General features: G+C 50.9%; 10 protein-coding genes across 10 annotated transcripts; 6 read left to right on the forward strand and 4 right to left on the reverse strand.

Moving 5' to 3' along the window:
* Positions 1–1,119: 1,119 nt before the first annotated feature.
* Positions 1,120–2,816, reverse strand: N7447_010303 (ribose phosphate diphosphokinase subunit PRS1; the record flags this gene model as incomplete). Its single annotated transcript, XM_057234565.1, has 5 exons — positions 1,120–1,150; positions 1,203–2,257; positions 2,312–2,432; positions 2,490–2,499; positions 2,558–2,816. 5 exons carry the CDS (start codon positions 2,814–2,816, stop codon positions 1,120–1,122), a joined length of 1,476 nt encoding a protein of 491 aa, XP_057080785.1.
* A 173-nt stretch (positions 2,817–2,989) lies between these two features.
* On the forward strand, positions 2,990–3,822 carry N7447_010304 (bifunctional precorrin-2 dehydrogenase/sirohydrochlorin ferrochelatase MET8; the record flags this gene model as incomplete). The annotated part of the gene is made up of 3 exons (XM_057234566.1): positions 2,990–3,082; positions 3,154–3,635; positions 3,693–3,822. The coding sequence occupies 3 exons, from the start codon at positions 2,990–2,992 to the stop codon at positions 3,820–3,822; spliced, it is 705 nt and encodes a 234-aa protein (XP_057080786.1).
* Positions 3,823–3,984: 162 nt separating this feature from the next.
* On the reverse strand, positions 3,985–9,904 carry N7447_010305 (Arf family guanine nucleotide exchange factor SEC7; the record flags this gene model as incomplete). Its single annotated transcript, XM_057234567.1, has 4 exons — positions 3,985–4,321; positions 4,378–5,764; positions 5,815–8,090; positions 8,142–9,904. The coding sequence occupies 4 exons, from the start codon at positions 9,902–9,904 to the stop codon at positions 3,985–3,987; spliced, it is 5,763 nt and encodes a 1,920-aa protein (XP_057080787.1).
* A 661-nt stretch (positions 9,905–10,565) lies between these two features.
* Positions 10,566–12,235, forward strand: N7447_010306 (putative pyruvate dehydrogenase complex, dihydrolipoamide acetyltransferase component; the record flags this gene model as incomplete). The annotated part of the gene is made up of 4 exons (XM_057234568.1): positions 10,566–10,716; positions 10,775–10,824; positions 10,883–11,106; positions 11,165–12,235. Exons 1-4 carry the CDS (start codon positions 10,607–10,609, stop codon positions 12,233–12,235), a joined length of 1,455 nt encoding a protein of 484 aa, XP_057080788.1. The 5' UTR covers positions 10,566–10,606.
* A 510-nt stretch (positions 12,236–12,745) lies between these two features.
* On the forward strand, positions 12,746–13,446 carry N7447_010307 (uncharacterized protein; the record flags this gene model as incomplete). Its single annotated transcript, XM_057234569.1, has 3 exons — positions 12,746–12,783; positions 12,902–13,312; positions 13,374–13,446. 3 exons carry the CDS (start codon positions 12,746–12,748, stop codon positions 13,444–13,446), a joined length of 522 nt encoding a protein of 173 aa, XP_057080789.1.
* Positions 13,447–13,925: 479 nt separating this feature from the next.
* Positions 13,926–14,810, forward strand: N7447_010308 (golgi SNAP receptor complex member 2 family protein; the record flags this gene model as incomplete). Its single annotated transcript, XM_057234570.1, has 4 exons — positions 13,926–13,928; positions 13,976–14,075; positions 14,131–14,312; positions 14,367–14,810. The coding sequence occupies 4 exons, from the start codon at positions 13,926–13,928 to the stop codon at positions 14,808–14,810; spliced, it is 729 nt and encodes a 242-aa protein (XP_057080790.1).
* An 838-nt stretch (positions 14,811–15,648) lies between these two features.
* On the forward strand, positions 15,649–16,933 carry N7447_010309 (malate dehydrogenase; the record flags this gene model as incomplete). Its single annotated transcript, XM_057234571.1, has 4 exons — positions 15,649–15,714; positions 15,768–15,885; positions 15,936–16,180; positions 16,247–16,933. The coding sequence occupies 4 exons, from the start codon at positions 15,649–15,651 to the stop codon at positions 16,838–16,840; spliced, it is 1,023 nt and encodes a 340-aa protein (XP_057080791.1). The 3' UTR covers positions 16,841–16,933.
* A 296-nt stretch (positions 16,934–17,229) lies between these two features.
* Positions 17,230–20,068, reverse strand: N7447_010310 (ATP-binding protein; the record flags this gene model as incomplete). The annotated part of the gene is made up of 3 exons (XM_057234572.1): positions 17,230–17,388; positions 17,448–19,369; positions 19,429–20,068. The coding sequence occupies 3 exons, from the start codon at positions 20,066–20,068 to the stop codon at positions 17,230–17,232; spliced, it is 2,721 nt and encodes a 906-aa protein (XP_057080792.1).
* Positions 20,069–21,286: 1,218 nt separating this feature from the next.
* Positions 21,287–23,633, forward strand: N7447_010311 (uncharacterized protein; the record flags this gene model as incomplete). The annotated part of the gene is given in 5 exon segments (XM_057234573.1): positions 21,287–21,388; positions 21,425–21,697; positions 21,709–21,807; positions 21,914–23,338; positions 23,445–23,633. The coding sequence occupies 5 exon segments, from the start codon at positions 21,287–21,289 to the stop codon at positions 23,631–23,633; spliced, it is 2,088 nt and encodes a 695-aa protein (XP_057080793.1).
* Positions 23,634–24,050: 417 nt separating this feature from the next.
* Positions 24,051–26,565, reverse strand: N7447_010312 (uncharacterized protein; the record flags this gene model as incomplete). The annotated part of the gene is made up of 2 exons (XM_057234574.1): positions 24,051–26,287; positions 26,352–26,565. 2 exons carry the CDS (start codon positions 26,563–26,565, stop codon positions 24,051–24,053), a joined length of 2,451 nt encoding a protein of 816 aa, XP_057080794.1.
* Positions 26,566–26,613: the final 48 nt, after the last annotated feature.

Below are 26,613 nucleotides of genomic sequence, written 5' to 3' on the forward strand. Positions count from 1 at the left end.
TTTCTCGTGGTACAAGAGTACAAGAGTATACAAAATGAGTACAGAGGACCTGGAAAAAAGAGAGCAAATTCCCATTGGGGTAACACAACGGGTTCTAGGGTCGAGTCCTCTCTGCAACTATCAAAAGGGGTCAATTATACATACGGGAGTCAACGGAGAAAGTCTAATTCTCCGAAGGGTTTGCAAGGCGTAAGGATCACACCTGAAGATTGCAAATTAGTCCAGCCATAGCCGTTCGAGATTCGGTGTGGGAGATGAGAAGGTACTATACTTAGCCCTGGGAACCAATTGATCATGCCAAGTGACCTAGAACCCTTGAAAAGTGGGCACTCTGTTCTATCTCACAGTCTCATGGTCGATCAATATGGAAACGTGCACACCGACAATTCCATTGGGAGGCACCTCGTTGATACCTCGACTCCCGTAAGTGGACTCTGTGCTTCGACGATCACCCGACCGCGACCGAATCATAAACCGGCTTCGAGAATCATTCACGGCCAACCGCATCCGGGTGGAAAAAAAAGAAAGAAAACGTCAATATGTGAAGAAAATCGGGAGGACGAGAGAAATCAAAGAAATCCGGGCTATCTACAGACCGGCTCTACTCCGAAGTTTGCATATCAACACGGTAAAAGATAAATAAATTGGTTGCTATCAAATTACATTATGTTCGAGATCGCCTCCTTGCACCACTTCCACAACCGCAAGGGCAAAGCGTTCCGAAGAACTGAGAAAGCGATGACGTCTCCATGCTATCAACTCCGAAGAGAACATAGCATGAAGTAAGAAAAACATGATCCGATTTTAATCTGCCAACGCTCCGTTAAGAACACCTTGTGGAAAACGAGATGCTCCTGCAGAACCCAGAGTGGACTGCATCGCTGGTTTGAGGGGTGATAGAATCACTTTTACGAGGTCGGGAATTGGGGAGGACAACAGGGGGGGGGGGAAAAGGTCCAGAACGAGTCGTTCATTTGATCGGAAATAGGTATCATGTCATCAAACGGGTTGCAGGGAAACTCTGCACATCAGTACGCAAAAAACGCCTCAAGAGGAAGTATCAAGGCCTCTCTTTGCTTGGTGTCGTTATTTTTTTCCTCGTTACGGCCATATGCCTCATCAGTCGTTAAGGTGGAAGAGGGCCGAGACGCTGCTCGTTGTTAGTGCATGGTCACACGACACCAGAGTCGGTGAAAACAAACCTTTCGCCATAATGGTGCCTCCGGATGCTCTCTGCCAATAGACTCGAGATATCGATGACAATCAACTTTTTCGATCTCCGCAACATCGACGGTGAGATCGGGAAAGTGTTGGTCACGACAATGTGATCGATGGAGGGACAAGCCTCCATCTGGTCCAAGGAGTTCTCCCCGAACAATCCGTGGGTGGCAATACAGTAAACCTTGCTGGCCCCACCACGCTTGACCACGGTCTCTGCAGCGGCGATCCACGATCCACTCTTGTCGATCATGTCATCGACAAGGAAGACCGATCGGTCGCGCACTTCACCCACCAGGGTGATGGTCCTTTCATCGACGCGGCCGTCACAGACACTAGCTTCGTCGTCAGACTCAACTGCGTCACAGGAGCCACCGAGTGCATGATCAGGGGGTTGCGATGAGACGTTTGAGATCATGGAATTAGCCATAGGATCAGAAATGGCGTCCGTGTTGTCATGGCTGCTGCTGCCAGCTCCCGGTGTGATACCGCCAGACTGTAACTCTTCGTTGACACGATAATCATCATCAACCAATTGACCCTGCACCAGACGACCGGTGATCACTTCCCGCACACGCACGTCTGTGTACTCGAATTCTGCATCCAGTTCCGACGGGCGGCGAGCCGCAGGTGGAGTTTCCGGGCGCAGAAGATACGGCACAGGAGGGGGAGTGATTGGCTCCGGCTCTTCCGGAATGGGAGGTGTTGCAGGTGTTCTGTTAGACCTGTGCATATGAAGCTCAAAAGGGTGTATTTCCTTCGCCACAAGGGGATCTTCATCCACGGCATCGAAGAAGACTGTGCTATCAGTCATGGCGGTCACGGGGACCTTCGGGCGCCGACGATCTGTCGTCACGATACCGAAGTTGAGCTTCAGGGTATCAGCCAGCGATGTGACTCGCTTAGTTCCGCCAGCATTCTTGCTAACCACCACGGCGTCTTTCCAGCCGGGAACATTCATCCGGATCCATCGGGCAATGAACGGTTCGGCAAAGAGGTTGTCGACCGGCTTTCCGAAGAACCCTTGCATCTGGGATGCCTAGGAGCCCATCAATATCCACATTACAAAACTCAACATCGCATAGAAACATACGTGCAGGTCCATGGTGATCACATGGTCCACGCCGGCGATCGTGAGGAGATTGGCGAGCATGCGAGCCGTGATGGCACCACGATGACTCTTCTTCTTAGATTGGCGCGAGTATGGGAAGTATCTCGTTTGAGAGTCAGCATTGTCTGTGATTTGAGCTCAAACAGGACGGGCAGCATACGGCATAACCGCTAGAGAAACGAGTTAGTGGGGGCGAAAGCGTTGTTTATAGAATCATCGGTAACATACCTGTAATGGACTTGGCTGAGCCACCCTTGCACGCTGAGATCATGATCAGGAGCTCCATAACACTATCGTTAATCTTCTCACTACCACTCTGAATGATGTAAACATCCTGGTTCCGCACTGAAGTACCGATGTTGACACTGGTCTCGCCATTGGCAAATTTTCCTAGGTTAGCTTTGGCAGGTACAGTGCCTAGACGCTCACAGATAGTATCTGCAAGGCCGGGATGGGAATTCCCCGAAAATATCTGAACCCCCCGCATGATTTAAAAAAATGACATGAGTGACGTGAAAGGAAAAAGAAAAAAAGGAGGAAAAAAGTTCGGAAGGGAAAAGCTCGGGAATGTTGCAGGAATGGTGTGTATCGCCCACCGTACGGGGGGGTTGTTTATCGGAGGCCGATAAACGGGATGTTGCATCATTCCCACATCCCACCATGTCCAAGTTCCCAGAAGTACAAGGTGGAGGTTCGTTGATACTCGCTTGGCAAATTAAAGACAAGCATGTGCTAGTCATAGGTGGCGGAGAGGTACGTGATTTGACACTGATAACATCTATATCTCGTTTTGACGCTAGGACTTATCTATATATCTCCGCTAGGTTGCTGCAGGACGCATCCTGCACGCTCTGAATGCAGATGCTCGGGTCACTGTGGTTTGTCCAGCCGCTGGACTAAACGAAGAAGTGGCCTTCAGGTTGGCAGAAAAGCAAATCACACATGTTGATCGAACATTTGAGCCATCCGACCTTGATAATGTGGACATGGTGCTATGTGCTATTGACGACCCGGAGGCTTCAACACAAGTCTGGAAACTCTGCAAGGAGAGGCGAATTATTGCCAACATCGCTGATGTCCCACCTGAATGTGATTTCTATTTTGGGAGTGTTCACCGCGATGGGCCATTACAGGTCATGGTCAGCACAAATGGGAACGGGCCCAAGCTGGCCAGTATCGTGCGCAAAAAGATTGCCGAGACTTTGCCAGCGAACATGGGGGCAGCTATTGAGAATGTAGGAAAGCTACGGAAGAAGCTCCGGGAGGTTGCGCCGAAACCTGACCAAGGCCCAAAGAGAATGAAATGGTGAGTTGCAATATTCTGGTTCCTCTTCCGGGGATAAGTGTGAGCTAATAATCATAGGATGTCCGGTGTGTGCGAAACATGGAGCCTCGATGAACTTGTACAGATGACCGAAAAGGACATGGACAGCGTATTATCCTTTTACGAGTCGGGTAAAATCCCAACTCCAGAGGAAGTACAAAATAAATAAATGAATAAAAACACAGTAATATTTTGTCTTATCAATACAGCAGCTATGCATCTCTAAAGTAGAACAAAATGCTCGTGGGACAACACAAGACCCCGAAGAGTCGGGTTATAAAACGCCGAAAATCAAGCCCGCGGCAAGGATATCCAAAAATCATGTAGTAACTCAGACCTGGCTATCGCGACGCGAGGCTTTCTGGGAGACCGAGCTGCGCGGGCTAATTGGGACGTCCAGGGGATTGGGCGGAGCAATGCCCAGTCGGACTTCGCCAATCCGGCGCAGTAGAGACTGGAGGGCAACACGGATCTCTGGGTTGAGATCACGGCTCAAAAGCTCAACTCCAAGCGAGTAAAAGGTCTCAATATGCTTATTAAAGTCATCTTGGGGGAAGTTGGTATATCCATCAATGACATCGACCACCACCGGGCGCCAAGCGACGATATTACGGTGCTGGGTGTCCTCTTCGAGGCGCACGAAACTGCTAATAATATCCGCACAGAGCCTAGTGGAATTAGCAATGACCAAGGGAGGAAAAAAAACCAGAGAGAATCAACTTACGGGATGAGTGCAGCCTCGGTCTCTGCGCGGCTGCTCTGTCTTTCCTCTCGCTCGTCGTGATACATCCGGAAGAGAATATGCACGTAGGTAGAGGCACTGCCGCTCTCCTGCTTCAATAGATTAGGAGGTTGCTTCATGAATCCCTGGCGCCAGAGTTGCATCCGCAAGTCTTTATCCTCATTGAACTTCTTCGCGAACTGATAACTCTTTTTCAGTAGTCCCATGAGCCGGAGGAGCTCAACACTGGGGATCTGTGCATAGACATTTTCGTTCGAGAAAAGTTCGTGGACCGTTTCAATCATGAGCAGCTGCAGAACGCAGTTCGTGATGATGCGGTTGAAGTAACGACGCCGAGCTGCAGTGACAGCCGCAGGTTGCTGCTGGTCTGACTGAGGGCGATAGTCTTCTAATTCGGCGCGGGCTTCACTTTGTACAGGAGGATCACCACTTTCATGAAGAGAAGATGTACTTTGGGATCCATTGGGCTGCAACGCATCAGGCAAATCTTTTGTTGCGACAGCGGCATCTGGAGACTGTGTGGGGTTTCCATTGACTGTCTCTGTTGGCTTAGACATCGACACGGCAGCCGTGAAAAGTTCATAGGCAGTTGTTTTGCTGAAGAGCTCCACAAATGCCCCAACAATCTGGGACCAGTGCTCTTGCTTGAACTTTGCAACATTCTGCAAAATCAGCTGTTGCAGACAGTTACTACCAATCCGTGCAATCGTGTCATTTTCTTGACAAATGCACAATGTCAGCAGTTCCAAGAACCGGCTCAGCATATACTCCAAAGCATCGAAATAGTGCGTAAACAAGGTGATCATGTTCCGTAGCGCCTGTATCATTGTCGTGGACAACCAAACTGAAAGATCTTCGTGGTTCGGAACCTTGGACATTTCAGACTTAGACTGCAGGACCACGAAAATCGGGTAGAGGAGCTGCCTCCAGAGAACGTCCCAAAAGTCCCTGGGGAAATCGCCACCATGTCGGATGAGCGTGTCGAAGAGGTATGTGAGTGCCCGTGAGCGGACCTCGAGATCATCCCCCGTCATAAGTACATCTTGGAATGCGATGAGAATTGGATACCAGAACTGCTCCTCTTGTGACTGGCGGGTAAGTTGTTTAGCAAGATTGGTTCCATTGTCCTGGAAGGTGGCCGCCGAGGCACCACGGTGTGACAAGGGACATTCTGGAGTCCGTAGCATTTTGGTGACGGTAGACTTGAGGGTCTCAATTGCCTGAAGCGATTTCTTTTGGAACCTGGAGTTCTTTGAGAATTCAGTCAGGCATACAATGAGATCTGCGAAGGCGCCTTGGGTGATCACTACGCCAAATCTGGTGTTGTAGACTTGGGTGACATGGTCAAAAGCCATGTTTACGATTCCCTCTATTTGATGCGTTAGCGAGCTACGGAGTAATTTGACCAGCTATTCTTACCATAAGGTTCCCGTGCTGCGACCGTGAAGACACCAAACATGGTCTTCCATCCCGAACGAATGTTATCGCCACGGGCCTGAATCATCTGGATCAGACACCTTAGAATCATGTCCTTGACAGCGGCAGTGGTGCTGTTTGCCATCACATGTTCGAAAGGCTTAAGGAAGTCCTTTTGGAACTTAAAGCCAGGCAACTCCTCAATCTCCATGAAGCGCATCGAAAGTTGCCGGAGCGAATCCAAGGCAAAGAACACAACCGTGGTGTTGGAGTGGCAGCCAACTTGATTAAAGTGCTGACCCAAAACATCCCAGATCTTAGACCACTCAATCCTGACACGAGTCATGTTATAGTAACTGATCTCAACGAGCTTCTGCAAACTGTAGGTTCGGGGCGAATCGGTGTGACCGGAAGATTGGATCTCTTGCCAGCTGACCTCGCTCAAGGCCCGGACGAAGTCGATGATGGCCTCATGTGATAGATTGGCCGTATTGGTGAAGATACGGTCCACGCCGCGAATCATATCTGCCGAACGGCTCTCCATGGCAATTTCTGGGCGGAAAGCGGTTGGCCCATTCACAGAGCGAGGGCGAGCGCGTCGTGTGCTTTGCATGGATCTGCGGGAGGTATCTCCTGATGAGGGTGCCCTTGAAACATCAGGCAGTGATCCCTCATCGACACCATCACTCAAGAGTTGTAGCCGATCAAGTTGACTGACACATGTCAAAACATCCCGCCATGAGCCCTGGAGGTGGTTGCCCTCGGTGAAGGCGACGTCGAGCAAGGCCTTCAGGGCCTCGACATTTTTGGCCATCATCTCTCTCACGTTTCCGAGGTTGGTAAACTTTGCCAAGGCAGTCACAAATGCCACACGAGGAGTCTCTAGATCAAAGGCACAGCTAATCCGGATGGACAGTTTGAGGCCCTCCATGCAGAGCTTGATGGTTTCCAGGTTCGAGGTATCCTGCATCGGCGCAGACAGACCAGATAGGAAAGACATCCATGTGACATTGAACATGGACCCAACATGACGATCTGATGTTGCGGGAATGAAGTGGGAGAGAGCATCTTTGAGTGCGGTCTTGCGTTGGGCTCGAATAAGGGAACGATAGAGTTGTTCCGTCTTGTTCGCCATTTCCTCAGAAGCCTGTGCATATTTCTCACCCTGGATGTCTCGTCCAACGGTAGCAAACACCTGTCCAGCTCTGGTGGCAAGACCAGTGGGAGCGGGGGGTTGAGGGTTAAGGTTGGCAGCATGTTCCTGCTCGGTGTATAGCACAATTTCATTGTTTCCGATCTCCTCATAAATGGCCCCAAGATATTCGGTTGGCAGATCTTGATTGTCATTGATCCCGCGGTTGTTCTTGATGAAGTCCTCCTTCGTCATACGGCGGCCCTTCATTTTCGAACTGTGCTGATCTGTGTTAAGTAGGATCACCGAGTATGCAAGCACATATGCGGTGTCAGCGTTGGCGAAGGCATTGGGATTTTGAGTTGTATATCGTTCGGCAAACTTCAGCATAAACCGATCGATCTTTTGGGCCTCACCAGGCAGGCGGAAATGCTGCAAAAACGAGCGCAGGGATTCAACGAAGCGTCGTTTCGTAAAGTCTATCAGATCGACAAAAGCGTGCATAATGGCAATGTTTTGCGGCTCTCCTTCACCAAGATACTCTCCCAGCACGGCTTTGTCAATGCGATCCGTGCGAAGCAGGAGGCTGGCAATCTCCTCGGGAGACTCGGATTGGATGAAACCTTCTTTCAGGAAGGCCTTGATGCCGCGCTTGGGCTTGAAATTGAATTGTTGGACAGCATTTGTGAGAGCAATTTTTCGTTGCTTGACTTTTTCAATCTGGTTTGGGTCGTCTTCAGGCATAGAAGTGGACCGGCCCGTCCCACTCTCGAAGGATTCGGGATGCGGTGGAACAAGCACGCTTGTGTCCAGGGACTCACGGGAATTGTCTATTGACTTAGAGGGAATGGCTGCCTCGGGCTGTTCATCAATGCGATGTGTGGCCCAGTTATCCAATGAGCGCAATATCTCCACAAGACACTCCAGACCCTGTTGTTTCAATCCGTACTCTGATGGAATGTGAGGCATCGGAGGCGGCGGAGTAGGGACAATATGGGCACTTGTCAACGAAGGAGGAAGAGTTCCTCGATGGTGCCATTCGGAACCAATATTTGACATTTTAGTGTGCTGTTCTTGGTACTGATGCTGCTGAGAAGATGTTGTTACAACCGGCACACTCGAGTACCGGGACAATTGCTCGATGATACTAAGGAGGTTAGTTCATGTCGAAGACGACCAAGAATTCAGTAACACATACTTTTGGAAGATGTTCTCCAATGCACTTCTGTCACAGTCGTAGTTGAGATAGATTTCAACCAGAGCCCGTGGATCACCACCTAGCCTCTCCAGAATCTCCATGAAGTACTGCTTTTGGAACGCAGGAGCCCCGCGCTTCTCGAGAATGGCCAGGTAGATTTCTTTCAAGAACACTTCGAGTTCTTTTTTCATCATAACTCTCATGTCCTTCAGCATCAACCAGAAGATCTCACAGCAAACTTTGAAGACATGAGGCACGGCGCTGGAGCCATTGCGACTTAGACTCAAGCACAAATGAGGCCGTACAGCTAGCAGGAGATTCATTCCATCCACGCTGGATGAGCTGTTCTTGATTGCTGCCAGAGGAGATATGAAGGTTGCGGTGTGGTTGTTGATGAGATAGTGAATCAAGTGCAGTGAAAGGAGCTTCGACCTCATGTTCTGGGATTTGACATCTTGCTGTTGCTCGTGGGTTAGAACTTTATGGCTCAACTTGCAGAGAGCTCGGAAAACCAAAAAGGCATCCTTGACATAAATCTCGTCCACTTCATCCTCCGCCGAGCTATCATCATCTCTCTCTTCGGGGATCCCCGACATTGACCTCGTCGTTGACCGCCGCTTAGCGCGCGTAACTGTAGTCGGCGCATTGTCATTAACAGTGGTAACCTCCTTGGGTGACTCGAAACTCTGTAGGGTGAGCTTCTCGGTGGTAGGCTCTTGGGTCACGGGCTGATCAGCCATAGACACAGAAGCCGCCTCCGAAATTGGACCCACGTCGCTCGCCGATGCATCGAGGGCCGAGGATGGATTTTCCAGCTCTCGCACTCGGAGCTCTTTTAGATCCATGCGTGTCCGCACTCGATCAAAGACTGTGCTGACCATTTGTGTGAGCGACCCCTGGGCGATCTGTTGGTTTTGACTGGACTTGGAGTAGATAAAGATGTTGTAAATTTGGCGGACTGCTTTCAGGAGACCAGCTCCATGCACGACGATCTTATCGTTTAGGACCGCTGCCAACAGCGATTTGATGATCTGCTGTTGGATTTCAACCGCTGTAGCTTCATTCTCGAAGCAGTCGCAGATCGCATCAATAGCACGCTCGATAAGGGGAGGTTGTTCGCGGGTGTCTTTATTCTCTGTCTCGGCGGATGGGAATGCGAAATAGGAGTATGTGATCAGCTTTCCGATGCAGTCCAATGCAGTTACCTGCAGAGGAATGCTGAGGGTTTTGCTTGCCAGATGCAGGGGGCGGAAGATCAACTCTGGATCAATTGCTTGCCCATCCGGTTGTCTGATATTGGCCAGGGCAACCTGTGTGGCATCCTCCAGCTTTTTGTCCCTCCGGGCGTCCCGCGAAGCAGCGATATTGTCCAGAGCCGTCACAATAAAGACCGTAGAGCTGACCGGGGTGGATCGCTGCGTCATGAATGTAGCAGTTGTTGACCGCGAATCCGATCGCAGCCTGCTTTCTGTCGCATTGTTGTCTTCCCGGGGGGGTTCCTGGATCGTGGGTGGACCGTTTGTTTGGGGTTCTTCTTCGGTGTGTTCAGGCTCGTCCTTGAGCGGCACCTCTGGTTTTTGTTCATCTTCCTGGCCCTCGACTACCTCCTCGTCACCCTCTTGGGTTGGCTCTTGTGATTCGGTCTGCTCGGCCAGTGTTGGCTCGGAGTTTGTTGCTGTAGGAGATATGTCGGGGGTCTCGACGGGTTTCTCAGGCATTTCAATGGGTTGAGTCGGCTCGGAGCCGGGGTCGGTATCCGCCATGGTCAAGGAGACTCCGGGCGGAGTGATCTAATTAGATCAAAAACATTGAACGAGCAAACGAGGGGAAGCTCCAAACAATCGCAATGACAGGTAAGGACGGGGGCTGCGTGTCTTCTCCGAATCGGGACTAATGCATGCTTACCTCAGCCCAGGATTTGCCGCCCTGGGATGTCGGCAACCCCTGGACATTCCTCAGTCTCTCACCGGTTCTTTTGCCAGGCAGAATCCTACCCGTCTAGTTCTGTAAACTTGTACTATTCATTTTACATACATACTATGTACATATCTACCCTTTATGATAGCACATTTTGGGGTACTGTAAGTCAGAATGATGGTTTATTATGAGAAATTATTTTCAAGCAGGTACTTCCTAGATCTAGCTTGCCTTCAAATGTTTTCCAGCATGGGTGTATACTTAAAGCGGTGAGTAAAGCATTGGCCCTCAAAACACAATACCAGCCAGCTTGAGATTGTAAATTACCGCACGTGACTATATCGGAAGAGGCCGCTGCCGCTCTTCTCACCGGGAGCCATAGGTAGCTCAACAGAAAAGTTCGTGATTTAGAGGCATCTCCTTCCACCCCAACCTTATCCATTCTTGGCCCTCCACGTTTTCTCTGTGCCGGGCTCTTCTTATTCTTTCATCTCAGCGTTAAGGGTTTTTATTTCTTTTTTTTATAATCGCAACAAGTCTCAGGCACCATGGTTGCGTCAGCTATTCGGATGCGCACCCCGAGCGCCATGTTCATGTCCAGAGGAGCCGCCGCTATGCGCCGGCCTCAGGTCTCCTCCAAGCTCCAGGAGGTGATTCAGTATGTTTCACTAATGTCAATTGTGATTGCAGGTTGATACTGATGATGTTTCCACTAGGAACCAAGTGCCTGCGCTCTCTGCCCTTTCCCGCTTCTATGCCTCCAAGTGTATGACAATTGATTCATCCTTTGTCCCACACATCAATTCTAATATGTTTTCCCATAGCTTTCCCTCCCCACACACTCATCAGCATGCCGGCACTTTCGCCGACAATGACCGCCGGAAACATCGGCGTGTGGCAGAAGAAGGCCGGAGATGTCCTCCAGCCCGGTGATGTTCTGGTAGAGATCGAAACCGACAAGGCACAGATGGACTTTGAGTTCCAGGATGAGGGTGTTCTGGCCAAGGTCCTGAAGGAGAGCGGCGATAAGGATATCGCTGTTGGCTCGGTAAGAAATTTCCCGGTTTCTCTCCGCGGGGAAAACAACAATCTAACTTGCCTTATAGCCCATTGCCGTCCTTGTTGAGGAGGGTGCCGATGTCTCTGCCTTCGAGTCTTTCACCCTGGCCGATGCTGGTGGTGACAAGGCTGCCCCCGCTGAGAAGAAGGAGGAGCCTAAGAGCGCCGAGCCCTCCACCCCGGCCCCAGCTGAGGAGGCCCCCGCCGCCCAAGAGCCTGAGACTTCGGACGAGAAGCTCCAGCCCAGTCTTGACCGTGAGCCCACTATCAGCCCCGCCGCTAAGGTCTTGGCCCTCGAGAAGGGTGTGTCCATCAAGGGCCTCAAGGGTACCGGTCGTGGTGGTGTTATCACCAAGGAGGACGTTGAGAAGGCCAAGCCCGCCACCACCGCTGTCTCCGGTGAGGCTTCCTTCGAGGAGATCCCCGTCAGCTCGATGCGCAAGACCATTGCCAGCCGCCTGAAGCAGTCCATGGCCGAGAACCCCCACTACTTCGTCTCCACCACTCTCTCGGTTACCAAGCTTCTGAAGCTCCGCCAGGCCCTGAACGCTTCCGCTGAGGGTCAGTACAAGCTTTCCGTCAATGACTTCTTGGTCAAGGCCTGCGCCGTTGCTCTTCTGAAGGTCCCCCAGGTTAACTCCAGCTGGCGCGAGGAGAACGGCCAGGCCGTCATCCGTCAGCACAACACCGCTGATATCAGCGTCGCTGTGTCTACCCCCTCCGGTCTTATCACCCCCGTCGTCAAGAACGTTCAGGGTCTCGGACTCTCCAGCATCTCCAAGCAAATCAAGGACCTTGGCAAGCGTGCTCGCGAGAACAAGCTTAAGCCCGAGGAGTACCAGGGTGGCACTTTCACCATCTCCAACATGGGTATGAACGCCGCTGTCGAGCGCTTCACTGCTGTCATCAACCCCCCGCAGGCCGGTATCCTGGCTGTTGGCACCACCCGCAAGGTCGCTATCCCCGTCGAGACCGAGGAGGGCACCGTTACCGAGTGGGATGACCAGATTGTTGTGACTGGTAGCTTCGACCACAAGGTAGTTGACGGTGCCGTTGGTGGTGAATGGATCAAGGAGCTGAAGAAGGTCGTCGAGAACCCTCTGGAGCTTCTGCTGTAAATAGCGAAGCCCTTCTCGTTCTGACTTATCTGTAATCTGTATTAAAACACCTTGCCTCCCCCATTAGACCATTACATAGGTCCCATTTGTTTTTGATCTCTTTAGCAGCTTTAAATCCTCTCAATGGAATTTTCTTCGTCTTGATGTTTTGGTGTTGAGCTTGATAACGTAAGTGGCTGAGGGGCCCGAGGTTAAGAGTATCATATCTTCTTACATTGGAGTGAGTTATATTGGAAGTGCATATGTTCAAAAGAATCTAGAATATCATATACTAACTAGAACTAGTATACCCGTATACATATGTAGATATTATATGAGATCAACGGAAATTCAAGGGTGGGCCCAGATCAACTCCAGGTCAATGATGTCATACCTGGCTTCCTTGGTATAAATCCTTCCCTTTTCCCCTCGAACTTTCTTCATCATATCAACGTTTTTGGTAATTATCCCTTCTTCTATTTTCTGTTTTAGCTATTAACCTATTCTCCAGAATCATTACCTTCTCATAACATGTCTTACGCCGACGCAGCTGCCAAGGGCCCCAAGCAGTCCCCCGAGGATGTAAGTATTCAAGCTCCTATATCCAAATTGCAGCACTAACAAAGAATAGGCGTGAGTTTTCTATAGTATCTATTATCACCTACACACCACTAACATGGACTCCAGTCGTGCTCCCCCTATGGGCGGAGTCTACCACGATGAATCCGAGAGCACGGCCTCGTTGATCGACGTTGATGGCCCCCACGTGCAGACTGTGGAGTCCGACTTCCTCGAGAACGATGTCAAAACCACCACTCAGGCGGAGCGGATAGAGCGCGAATCCGATGAGAAGGAGAAGCATGAGAATGAGGAAAAGAAGAAGAAGGCCAAGGCCCACAAGGTGAAGAGCAGTGGCATCTGTGAAAACAGCTGCAACCCTGTCTTTGTTGCCAACGCCGCTATCGCTACGGTGATCGGTGCAGGTCTCGGCTTCGGTGCCTACAAGCAACACGCGCGGGGCAACCTCTCCTGGGAGCTGGTCGGACTCTCTGCCGGTGCGGTTGGAGTCTTTGGTGCCGTGGACTACTTTGTCAGCAAGTAAGTACTGCATAAACTTTAAGACTGATGAGTATGGCAATGATGCTAATACATTGTCTAGGTGGTTCTTGCAGAACAAGTTCCCCCCCCAAATAGATGTACGGCGTTTCATCTCTTATTTTGATGTTGCCTAATTGCTTTGTGTCTTGATATACCATCCCACCTCTTCTGTGGTTTTGCATTATGTTCATTTGGCGAAAATGGAGTCGGATCGGATTGACTGTATCAGTACCCTAACGACGATATCATTTTTCTTGAAGTTCTAAGATTAAGTCAAGTGTAGTTTGTCAGAAATTATGACCTGTAGATATTTGAACTTGAGATGAGTTGCAGAATCTAAAAATATCCCAAGGGCTTGCAGATGTAGTGGATTCCATATCGAATGCAGTGTACCTGAAGGCGGTGAACTACGTCAGAATGGGCCCAAACAAGACCATCTGGCCTCCGGTTGGATCAGTTGATGTCCACCTTGGTGTTTGTGGAAATAAAGTCACTAGCTCGGGAGCTTGTCGTCTCTTACTCATCCTGCTATCAGACGTAGTGCTCCACTCTCCACGACTACCGGGTGTACAAGCAATCCAAGAGTCCAATCTATACCGTTCGCATTGACAACATGGTATGTTGCAGTTTTCCGCGATGGGTTAACACAGCTGACATGAACAGAACTCGCTATTCAACTCTGCTTTAAAGCAATCATCGTCCATCCGCCGTGATTTGGACACATTCTCACAGTCACCGACCACCTCCTCGCCCGCGTTACAAGGTGCGCTCCTACCACCGACTGTGTGCAACCCAATATATTGACTGAAATCTCCTAGGCCAGCTTGCAGCCTCCTTGGCGTCGCTTTCCCGCACTGTCGATGACTACTCGGCGCTTTCCAAGAAGGAACTGATTCCCGAGAAACAACAAAAGGCATTCGACCGCATCAAGAACTTCCGAAGTGAGCTCACAGACTACCGGACACAATTCGATCGACTCCGCAAAGAACGTGAAGATGCAGTATGTGCCCATCAATTCTTTCACAGAGTACTTCCAATACTGACCCGGTGCCAGCAATCAGTTGCCAATCACAATGAACTCCTAGGCCGTCGCCCACACCACGCCGCAACACCAGAGAATCCCTATGCGCAGTCTTCACTCCCACAGAGCAAATCAGCCTTTGCACCCTCATCCTCGGGTCTCGGCTTTGGCGCTGGCCCAGCAGACTACAATCGCGAAACCACCGCGTTGCGCGAGCAGTCCTTCTTCTCCAATACACACAACCAACTCGATGATTTCCTGGACCGAGGCAGAGCGGTTCTCGCCGACCTCGGGCAGCAGCGTGAAGTACTCAAGGGTACGCAGCGGCGACTATACAGCGTTGCGAACACACTCGGTGTGAGCGGGGATACAATCCGGATGGTGGAGCGGCGGGCACGTCAGGATAAGTGGATTTTCTGGGGCGGAGTGGTGGTTTTCTTTTTGTTCTGCTGGGCCGTGCTACACTTCTTGCGGTAAGATTATATCACCATGTGTTTTTGATCTCTGCCTGGGGTATATTTGGGAGCTGGCGAGGGTTCTTGGGGTCCACCTAGGGGTTACCCCATGTGGTCTTGTATCTTGTATTGAGTTCATCAGCGTCGGCGTTTGGTCCTTGCAATTGATGTTCTTATTGCCAATCAAGTATCTATGTTTATCTGGGGATGTCTGGTCTTTGTAAATGTATATATATGCTATAGGCAGCTATGGTCCATCAGCTATTATTCTTGGTGATACAGCACGGTTCTAAGACTTGTAAGAGAACCATCTAACCATATAATGGAGGCATTGAGTGAAATTGGAACTTCTCTATGTTCAACAAGAATAGTGGGCTGCTTATCCAGCCTTGTGATATATATTTAGTGGTCTGTTCAGATCTTCTATATATGCCTTTTTTAAGATATTTTCTAGCTTAGTTTGTGCATGTTCGTATACTACCTAGGTAGTCACACCTTCAATTACATATAAGCCGGTCCCTTTTCCAAGGCATGGAGGTTCTGGTCAACAAAGGTTCAAGCCAATATTCGTACATATGTAGTACTTTTGGCACATGAAAATAATTACCTAGGTAAGATGTTGCGATGGCACATGCATCAGTACATCCGAGAATACCATGAAATGAGATATTATTTAGATTCTATCTTAATATAAAGAAGAAGAAAAAAACTAAACAATTCCGAGAAACACATGTTGTACATAGCAACCTCAGCCGAGCACCGGCAGCTCGGGAGGACGGAAACTGTTGTGGAGCCAAGCCAATCTCTTTCACCGGAATCTCTCCTTCTCCTTCTTCTTCCCTTTCCACACACCATCAATCATGTTTGCCGCTCGTCGTACTGTCAACCTCTTCCAGAAGCGTGCCTTCTCGGCCTCCGCTATCAATGTGCGTGAAACAAACTATCCCTCTACCTTCAATTAAGCTAACTCCTCCCACAGGCCTCCAAGGTCGCCGTTCTCGGTGCCGCCGGTGGTATTGGCCAGCCTCTCTCGCTGCTGCTGAAGCTCAACCCCCGTGTTTCTGAGCTCGCTCTCTACGATATCCGTGGTGGACCCGGTATGATAATGTTTCGACTGCAACATGATTCAATTACTGATGTAATTTAGGTGTCGCTGCTGATTTGAGCCACATCAACACCAACAGCACCGTTACTGGTTACACCCCCGATGCTTCCGGTCTCCGTGACTGCCTCAGTGGCGCCGAGATCATCCTCATCCCCGCCGGTGTTCCCCGCAAGCCCGGTATGACCCGTGATGACCTCTTCAACACCAACGCCTCCATCGTCCGCGACCTTGCTAAGGCCGCCGCTGAGGCCGCCCCCAAGGCCCACGTTCTGGTCATTGCCAACCCCGTAAGTCGCAATAATCATCTATGATGATCTCACAACGAAGATACCCTACTAACCATTCATCAAAAGGTCAACTCCACCGTCCCCATCGTTGCCGAGGTCTACAAGGCCCGCAACGTCTACGACCCCAAGCGTCTGTTCGGTGTCACCACCCTTGACGTTGTCCGTGCCTCGCGCTTCATCTCCCAGGTCCAGAGCACCGACCCCTCTGGCGAGGCTGTCCCCGTCGTTGGTGGCCACTCCGGTGTGACCATTGTTCCTCTGCTTTCGCAGTCCAACCACTCCTCCATCGCTGGCCAGGCCCGCGATGCCCTTGTCAACCGCATCCAGTTCGGTGGTGATGAGGTTGTCAAGGCCAAGGACGGTGCCGGCTCCGCCACCCTCTCCATGGCCATGGCCGGTGCCCGCTTCGCCGAGTCTCTTCTCCGCGCCGCCCAGGGCGAGAAGGGTGTCATCGAGCCCACCTTCGTCGACTCCCCTCTGTACAAGGACCAGGGTATCGACTTCTTCGCTTCCCGCGTCGAGCTCGGCCCCAACGGTGTTGAGAACATCAACTCCGTTGGCGAGATCAACGAGTACGAGCAGGGTCTCCTCGATGCCTGCCTGGCTGACCTGAAGAAGAACATCCAGAAGGGTGTTGACTTCGTCAAGGCCAACCCTTGAAAAGTTCCATGTACAACCATCCATATCTCGTCGTGACTTTTGTTTCTGTAATAATGAAAGTGTATGACAATGTTCTTTACTAGATGGATGATCTATTCTAATCCATAAATCGGTCTATACTATGATCCTAACTTGTAACTATACTCATTTTCAACTCGTATCGTGTATTGAAACTACCAAAGCTCATTCGCTCCATGTCCGCAATGCAAGAATAAAAAAATGAAGACGTCGCAAACTAAATACTCTGTACCTAAACCGAAAACAGCAGGTGAACACGAAAAGCAACATGGAAAGATGGAAGGGAAAGCAAATAGCGAGCTCAATACCAGGTTTGCACCAATTTTCATAGTAAGCATCCCCCGAGATGATCGGAAATCTTCAAGGAAAAATCAAGTATAGCTTCGCATGGCGTCCAGGTACCCCGTTCCACCACGCAGGTCTTGATCAAATGTTTCGGCCACCTCTAGAACGCGCTTGATATGCTCCATGGAGAGAGGCGCGCTCTCGTTGACAGCCAGGGCTTGTGCGGTGCGGACGGAGTTTTTGATCTGATGGTGGATCGGTTAGTCTTGAGATCAGAAGGGGAGGGTATAGTTGGTGAACATACCTGTCGTCCATTCAGCGTGTGCCTGGAAAGCACATCGTAGTCTTCCTCAGAGAAAGATGCGATATGCACACCCTCGATAGCGCGCACGCGCTCTAAGAACATCTTCCAAATACTCCTCTTCGCCTTGGAAGTAAGATCACCATAACGCAAGGCGACATGGATACGAGACTGGAAGGCATCGTCGAAGGTCTCAACACGATTGGTAGTCAAGAACAGAATACCCTGGAAGTACTCCAGCAGACGGAGGAAGATGCTGACCAGGGCATTGCGGTGAATATCGTGGATCGTGCGCTTCTCAAGGAAGACATCTGCCTCATCGAGGAGGAGCACCGCACCCCAGGAATGGGCGATATCCAGAATCTTGTTCAGCTCGGCCTCAAGGGTCCGTGAGTCAGTACCCAGCTCGCCAGCGCTGACCATATACAACGGGCGACGGAGTAGCTCAGCGATACCCTCTGCTGTCAGGGTCTTACCCGTACCGGGCGGACCATGCAGCACGGCAACAAGACCCTTACCCTTGCCCTGGATGACATCGTCGATGTTTTGCGCGGCGTGGAAGGTATGCGACTCAACGAGGGCCTTGACAATGGACTTTTGGTTCGCCGGGAGGACAAGCGAGCCAAAGGCTTCCTTATCCCATTCGATATCACTGATACCGGAGATAGTGAATTCGAGCCAGAGCTTCTCGCTGAAAGCAAAGCCCAGAACAACAGGAGAAGCAACAAGCAGCTCCTCCTCGGTGAACTCACGCTCCTTGGTATCAGCAGCGGCACCTTCAATGCGATCCATCTTCTCCTTTTGGATCTCAGCACCGTTCTCGTCGATTTCGACCTCCACGACGCGCGTACATCCGTCCGTATCCTCGACGACCTTGTACATTGTCCGTGGGGTATCAGAGGCACCGCCGTGGTCAGAGTCGGAGTCTGATCCACCACAGCAGCAGCCATCGCTATCATCATCCTCATCACCGCTGATCCCAAGATCTTCGGGGTCGATGAGATCCGGGTCCTTGGGACGGACAGTGGAGATGGGATAGTTAGGGTTGATGCGACGGTGGATAGCTGGGTCGATCATGACGCGACCATTGATATTGACCTTGATGATGAGGGAGCGCTTTTTCTTGTAGAAGGCCATACCTTTGTGGAAGCGGTAATTCATACCACGGAGGGCGACGAAGCGTTTCCCGCGTTCGATAAGACGGGCACGCAGAGCCTCAGCATCGCGGTGATACTGTAGCGGGTAGCAGGCGAGACTAGTGATCTTGCGAGCGCCCTTGAAGGCATCGACTTCAGCGGACATAGTGCCGAAGCCGTAGTCCTTGCCATCGTACTCCAGGTAGCGGCCATCGACACTGTACCACTGACCCTTCATGAAGGAGGACTCTTTGACGGCGTACTCGATTTTGAAAGCACGTGGCTCAGCTGAGTTGCCGTAGGTTGGAGTGTAAGCGATGGTGTTTGGTTTGTATAGGGCCCACAGGAGATCAAAGGTGATTGTGTTGGCCTCGAGCAGCGGGTAGAGAGTCTTTTTGATGTCTGCGTAGTCAGTGTCGAGGTACTTGACGAGAACCTTCAGATGGGAAGCTTTGGTGGCAGCAATCTTTCTGGCCTTTTTCTTCTTCTCGCTGCGTGACTGCTTTTTCAGCTCCTTCATGTACTGCCTTGTTTCCTCCAGATACAGGAACAGCATGTTGGGATCGACAACGGCGGGTTCCTGAACGAGACTGACACCCTTGACACCATCCATGATCTTGGAGAGAGCATCACGGAGGGGTTTGCTCTTGATATCGACGACAGTCTCGAGGTACTTGTTCTCCCAGTTGAACTTGCGACGGATGTTAAAGATGTACTGGTCCCATTCGTTGGCATCGGGGTCATCCACGGTTTCCGTGAGCTTGTACTGGTGGATGGTGGTATCCCATACTGCAACAAGTTAGCAAGGAAAGCTCCGGACATGCGAGTCGAGAAGAAGATAAACTTACATTGATCTACACGCTTATAGGCTACCTTGGAAGCGGGCTTCTTCTTCTTTGACCGCTTCTCGCGGCGAGTTTCGCTCACAGGATCACTCGCGGCCGAATCATCAGCAGCCAGTTCACGCAGCTTCTTAGCTCGTTTTTTGTTAAGCTTGAGCTTGGTGACTAATTTCCGCAAGGCCTTGTCATCTATCTCGTCATCGGAGTCCGTAGAAGACCCCGAATCTGACTCAGAGGAAGTATCAGATTCCGAAGCGGATGACTCGACCTTGCGCGACCGCTGCTTCTTCTTCTTCTTACGACGTTTCTTATCCTTGAGCGCACGTCTCGCACGCGCCTTTCGTAGCCTATGTCGCCTGCGCCTCTCGGTATCGGATTCGCTCTCTGTGGAATCGGATTCATCCTCAGAGTCGGCATCACTGTCGGATTCTGAGGAAGAAGATTCAGAGGAGCTATCACTTTCATCCTTTTTCTTACTTTTCTTTTTGTGCTTTTTGCACAGTTTGGGGGCAGGAATAGGGGTATTCTCTGGTGCGGGGGCGACAGCGTCCTTGACTTCTTTGACTTCTGTAGGTTGGGCAGAGCCGTTCAGATTTTCTGAAACAACTTCATCTTTGGCCTCAGCTGGAGTAGAAGTGGGATCCATGACAGCTCCGTGTAAGCTGTAAGCTGTAAGCTGTGAGCTGCAGGATGCGGCTGAAGACGTAAGCCGGGGGAGTTGGGGGAAAATTGAGGAGAATTGGAGAGGGCTGGAGAGTTGGAGATTCAAAGCTGGGAGGATAACAGATTCAATAGCAAAAGGGAGGAAAAACGAGGATCAAGACAAGATGCAAAGAAGAAAGAGAATGGCGCTGTGGGTGAGACGCATTTTATGTGAAAGGAGAGAGAGGCACACGATGCGCAGGCTGCACAGGCTGCACAGGCTGCAGCCCTGAAGCCAATCAGTCGGCCCCACGAATCTATGTGCTGGTCCTGCTCTTGTAAATATACGGTGTACTTATTATTAAATTGCCTAGTCTTGGGGCCTAAAGGTCTTGAAATCTAGTATCTTGTAGCCCTAGATCTTAGCCAATCCGCTCTTCATATTAAGCGCCAAGGTTGAATAATGATTATTAATATTCTTTGAACGGTTCTAGACATATTATGGGTTCTAGATCATTTATATGTTCTACTCTTCTATTCAATGAAGATCCCTGTATCGCCAGTACAAGATGTCTTAGCATGGAGTGATAATGGTCTGACTATCCTAATAGAAGCTGAGATCGAAGATAAAGGGCTAGAAATAGCTATCAAAGGTGCCATACTAACAATATTAGGGGACCGTTGGGCGTTGTATTCCAAGACCTCGAAAAGACCGATAGAAAGATGACAAAGTGGGTTTTATAGTACTTGACTTTCTCTACAGGATGTACCTATTGTAAGTGTTTTGAAGAAAGGCTTCTATCGAGGTTCCTAAAACTATTTAAAATCGTCTCTTGCTCATGGCTTGTACATAGGCGCGATCAGCACACAGCCGTCGAGGCCGAATACAAAGTCAAGAAAGGTGGAATATAAACAACTAGACTTGGAAGTCACAATCAAATTTACCCATACGATAACACTGCCATACTTTTCGACCTGTGAGAGATCTCAGCCCTAAGATGTAAAGAGAGCGATGGGAGCTGTATAGTACTAGAACATATAGTAGAGAAAAAGGAAAGGCAGTGGTGTTTATGTGTTTAGGACCGCAGAAGTCCAGTGACTTTGGCTAGCAGAGTACGACTAAGCGCATAAACTGCTTACATCGTCAAATATGGATATTATGTCGTTGGACACGTATATAGGAGCAAACAGTAGAAGACCCAATCTAACTTGGTCGCCTCTCATGGATCACAGTAGGGACCCTTTTCCGGCCTTGATGATTCAATTAGCAAGAGAAACAAGTGGCACACCCTCCATTCAGGAGTCGGATGATTCCTTGGATACAGTGTAAATGAGAGCCTCCTCAGTTCACCACTGACAGATCCCATCTGGTTCGGAGTACGAGGCTTCGAGTTCTCCCTCCCCAGAGCCACTCCGACAGAGCACTCGTTCTCGTCGCATCACTGATCAAGCTCCAAGCACTCCTGTTAGACCAACCCGAGTTCGATTTTCCCTTGGAAAGACTTCTCAGAAGCACCTACCTGCAGCGAGTCCCACTGTTTCTTCTGATACCCCTGCTTCTGTCATAACTCGCAATCGCCAGACTGATACAGATCCCGTAAATGCAAAGGGACGTTTAAAGAACGCGACTCCCGTTACTCCTAGGCTAAGGATTGTTTTCAAGAGACATCGGGAGGCCACCCCAGACTGAGCACAGCTTTGGATTCTATGAATGCAAACAGCTCCCCCAATGACTCGACTCCTGTTACTCCTAGGCTAAAAATTGTTTTCAAGAGACCTCGGGAGGCCATCCCAGACTCGAGCACAGCTTTGGATTCTACGAATGCAAACGACCCCCCCCCCCCCCCAGTCACTCGACTCCGATTGTTCCTCGCAGAATAGAGAGTCCTCTTTCGTCCCTGGGTTCAATATGGATCCTCCTAAGCCTAGTACTTTCAGCACATCTCATGGGTCTTCTTCTGGCTACGACAAGGCCTCCACTAGTATCAACCCTACTTCAGAGCTCCCAACTACCAGTGCATCTCCCAGGACTCATTCAAGCCCTGACGAAGCTCCGTTTGGCTACAGCGGTTACCGGTCTCCTCTTCGGGATTACGTCTTTTCTACTCCCCCGGACCCTTCAACACATCCTCCAAGGGATCCCGACCTGGATCCTTATATGGACCCTCATCAGCCATATGGCTCAGCGGTCATGTCAGGTATTACCCCCTTTGAAGACCTGAATGTCCTTCCCTCCACATTCATGTACCCCGGAGAGACTTCCGACAACAGCAATTGGATCACCGACCCAATGGGTGTCTACACCCCCGAGGAGTTTGAGCGCATCATAGCGTCTGAGCAGGAGGTCCTGCGTGAAATGGGCGATCCCCATGTCGATCCACCGCATATGTTTTCCTGGGAAGAGCAGCGATGTATGAGAAGACGCCTTGCTCCGGATGTTCTCGCTGCTGAGATGAAAGCTGCCGTTGATGCGATAGAAGCTGAAAATGCTGGCGATGAGCGTCTACAGCCTGGATATTGGAATTCTATCGGTCCCCCTCAGCATTATCCCACCGAGGCTGATGCACCTGGGTCTTCTCTCACTCAGCATCCTCCGGCTCAACTGGAGCCTGATGAACCCGCTCATACTGAATCTTCTTCTGCTCAAGCTACCTCTCCTGATCTCAGGGAAGCGTCCGAGGTCCCAAGTCAGACCCTGCAGTCAGTGGAGGAGACATTCCAAGTCTCAGCCGTGAAGCGTGCCCGAGACAGTTCACCCGAGACGAAGACCTCGACCTCAGACCTATCAACCACGGCTTCAGCAAGAACGTCAGTTTCGGTCCAGCGTCGCAGCATCTCATCCAGGGTCAAGACCACGAGCCCTTCGGCTACGTCAACTTCAACATGCCGCCGTTCTCAGAATGAGCCTGTAACGCCTGCGCCTGCCTCGACACCATCCCGCCGTAGTTTGAGAATCAGCCGAAAGGCCGAGCTGGGTACTCCAGCGCCTCAAGTCACCGTCTCCTCGCGCCGTCTGCGCAGCGCTGACGTCAACCCCAGCTCCAGCGCTAGGAAGATTGGCAAGGGCAACGCAACCCCAGATTCATGGGAGACAGCACCTATCGCAGACAAGATGATGTCCCAGATGAAAGAGACGACGACGATGTCGTGGGGGGTTATCACCGCTACATGGAATGATAACCGACCTGTCCAGGACAATATCATGACATGGCGAGCAGTGAGCAAGCGATGGGGACGGATTAAGGAAAAGATTGGTGTTTGGCCTGGTTTCGACGTATGTATTCACTTTGCCCTTTGATGACCTCAATCCCGAATACCCGTTTGGGTTCTATCGGGGATTGAGAGTTGTTTTCTTGGTCAACTTACTGATTTTTGAATAGGAGGTTCTTCTGGAAAACTTGCGTGAGTTCGATTCGGAGCTGAACAACGATGGCTTTTTGCAGATTGCCGATCTTGTTTCGGCTGAGCTTGGTTGGGAGATTCCCGCCGCAGTTTGCCAGCGTCGATACGAATTCCTTAAGGAGTCTGATAAGCTCAATTTGAAGGGTAAGGGCAAGGCTCGAAAGTAAGCCGCTGCCCTTGGATGTTTGAGATGGATGGCGAGGTGAGACGCCATTCTTCTGCTGGGTATGGATATCTACGGTTTCTCCCAGTGGCTAGTTGGCCGGGCCCTGGGTACCATATGTGACAATCAATTGTCAGATTTACTGTTGAATTTGACTTCACATTTAAGTCAAAAGGACAAAAAAATTGGGAAAAGCACAAAACTGGCCAAAAAAAAGTTACATGTATCTACAAAATCCCCTAAAAAAAATGTAAGATTCACACAATTCCTTACAGAGTACGGGGTAGAACGGCATAGATGAAATTTCTGGACAATGCCTGAGACAGGATATCAATTCCTTTAAAACTAGAAACGCCCCTTTATTGCCAACGTACCCAACCCGCCATCATACAATCATAACGAGTAGAAGAAAAACACAAAGCTAGAGAACACTCAGTTCTCGTCGACCACCACTACGCATACTCATGCCGGGTCCCGGAATATTGGAACTCCATTCCGACGAGGACGAGTCACCTCGACCCCGGGATCCACCTGTACTAGTACTAGCACCGATGCTGATGTCAGCCGTAGTCAGGGAATCCATATCATCGATAACAGGAGGACCGCCGACCATCACAGGCCGGATCTTGGCGCCGACGAAACCACGACGATCACGGCCTGTGCGGCCGCGGCCGAGCCAGTTGTGTTTGAGAGCTTTGCTAAGAACATCCATCCGCTCCTGGGCAGGGTCGTCGGTTTGCACGCTGGCCAGGACGCTGATGCATTGCAGCATACGGCCGACGGTCTCTGTGATGATGTGAGATGAGTCGGTGGATGTGCCGCGGTGGATGATGGTGGGCCGGTTGTTGGAGGTGGAAGGAGATGCGATGGACTGGAAGAAGGGGTCTGCGTTGGAAGATGTGTTCGAGGCAGCGCGGCTGCGAGAATCACTGCTTGATGGACGTGGGTGGTTGGCCAGGGCGCTCATGCCGTCGGATGAATGACTATCGGCGATGGTGCTGAGAAGCGTAGATGACTGCGAGTTGAAGCTACCTAAGCCAGCATCGAGGGAGGCTGCGGTGCCAGGACGGCCTCCAGCGCAGGTACTCTTGGTTGTGACGCTGAGCGTTGGGAATCCGGAGTTGATGGAGTCTAAACTGAGCCGGGAGAAAATTGCTTTGAGGGCATCGTAGCGATTCATGATGATGCAGTCACGGAAGGCAATCAAGACTAGACTTCGCACATCGAGTGTCCCACCAACAGGCAGTGCGCCCCAGAATTCCCCGGCTTCCCGGCTAGTCATCAAGGATCCACATCCCTTGAATTCAAGATCCAAGGGGAGAAACACGGCTTGGATGAAGGGCAAAATCGTGCCAAACACCAGCAGCCACACTTGAACCAGATGCGGGACCAACTTTTCATCTGGGAGGCCAGCCAGCGAACTGTGATTCAAAGTCGCAAATCCAGTGTCTAGAAGTTCTTGCAGGTCTATTACAATAGACGCAGGAGCCCTCTTGAGGACACAACGCTGCAAATGAACGAGCACCAGCTTGTTGAGATCTTCAATGGCAATGCGCACATCCTCACCATCGAAGATGACCAGCAGCTTCGCCTTAAGGAAGTCCCACGCATCCTCGGGGGTCATATTATTTAACCCAAACCCTTGCAAGGTCTCCCGGAGAATAGACTCGGGGAATGTCCCCGAACTACCAACTGAAGACGGGCCTGGGAAACCACCGGGTGTCGTGGACGCGCCAGCATTATTAGCCAGCCATTCCAACTGCTCCGACTCAGCGAGCGCCTTCTCCTCCTTTTTCTTTTCACGCAATGCTCGACCGCCATGCAGAAGGTCCAACCCACTGACTGACTTGCCAAACGTCGCTCCAGGAGCTGGGGACGCAGGTGTAAAGGAGTATAAAGATTGTGGGGCATTGGGATCTGCCGGACGAGAATTACTCGAAGCCGACGATAGAGGAAGGTTGAAGTGGTCTTCGACTCGGTCTTTTAATTTGAGTTTCTGCCTCGACAGGAAATGATGCTTGTGCTTGTCCTTATCCTTGTCCTTATCCTTCTCTGGAAGCGGCGGGCGATCTGCGGGGACGACTGTGCTCACGGAGGCATTTGACAAATTGTACATTGACGAGTTGTTCGAAGATAAATCAGTCAGGTTTGTAGTCGAGCCGCTGACCATGCGCGATAACCCACTGATCTTGCTCGGGGAGGGAAGACCACGGTCTTTGCCCAGATCTTTATGACTGCTGATTCCGATGTGTTTTGGTTTTGAGAAGAGCTTCTTCTTCTTCTGTTTCTCGGGCTGTAGTTCTACTGGCGTAACACCGGCTCGCGGGAAGACCATATTCGCAGCTGTCGTAGCCACATTCCCTGATGGCAGAGGCGGTTGGGGGGAGGGTTGGTTGACACGCAATGGAGCAGGCATAAGAGGAGGCGAGTTGCTTCTACTGCGCCTGGGACGAGGACCATCCTCTATCGGGGTCATAACACCTTGTTGTCTTTTCGTCTGCTGCATTGCTGCCTGGGCGGCGATACGGGAGGCTGACACAGTAGAGACCTGGTCGGAGGAGGTTGTCGGCAGGGATGGCTCAAAGAAACCCTGTGAGTGATGCCGTGATCGATGCCGGGGTAGCTCGATAGAGGGACCCCGGCCGGAGGGCTTTCGCCCTGTTGGGTTCGGCATAGGGTGATGAGGTGAAGTGGCGGAGCGTGGTTGTGGAGGGGAAGTAACCCCCAGGGGGGAGTTGAGTATTGATCGGAGTGATAGGGGCGGCGGAAACGGTGGTCACATTAGAAGAAGCGTCACTACCGGAGGATCCGGGTCGAACCAATTCGTCTTCATCGGAGTCGTCGTCTTCGTCATCAGACGGAGGTCGGGAGTATCGAGGGGCAGGAGGAACTCGCTGACGCCCAGGCGAGTTGGGGGATCGGAAGGTAGGATTCATAACGAACAATCCATGCCCTCTCCTTTTGGCGAGTTATCTTTTAGGCGC

The sequence above is a fragment of the Penicillium robsamsonii genome, assembly GCF_028829455.1.
Source record: "Penicillium robsamsonii strain IBT 29466 chromosome Unknown utg000007l_segment0_segment0, whole genome shotgun sequence".
Lineage (NCBI taxonomy): Eukaryota > Fungi > Ascomycota > Eurotiomycetes > Eurotiales > Aspergillaceae > Penicillium > Penicillium robsamsonii.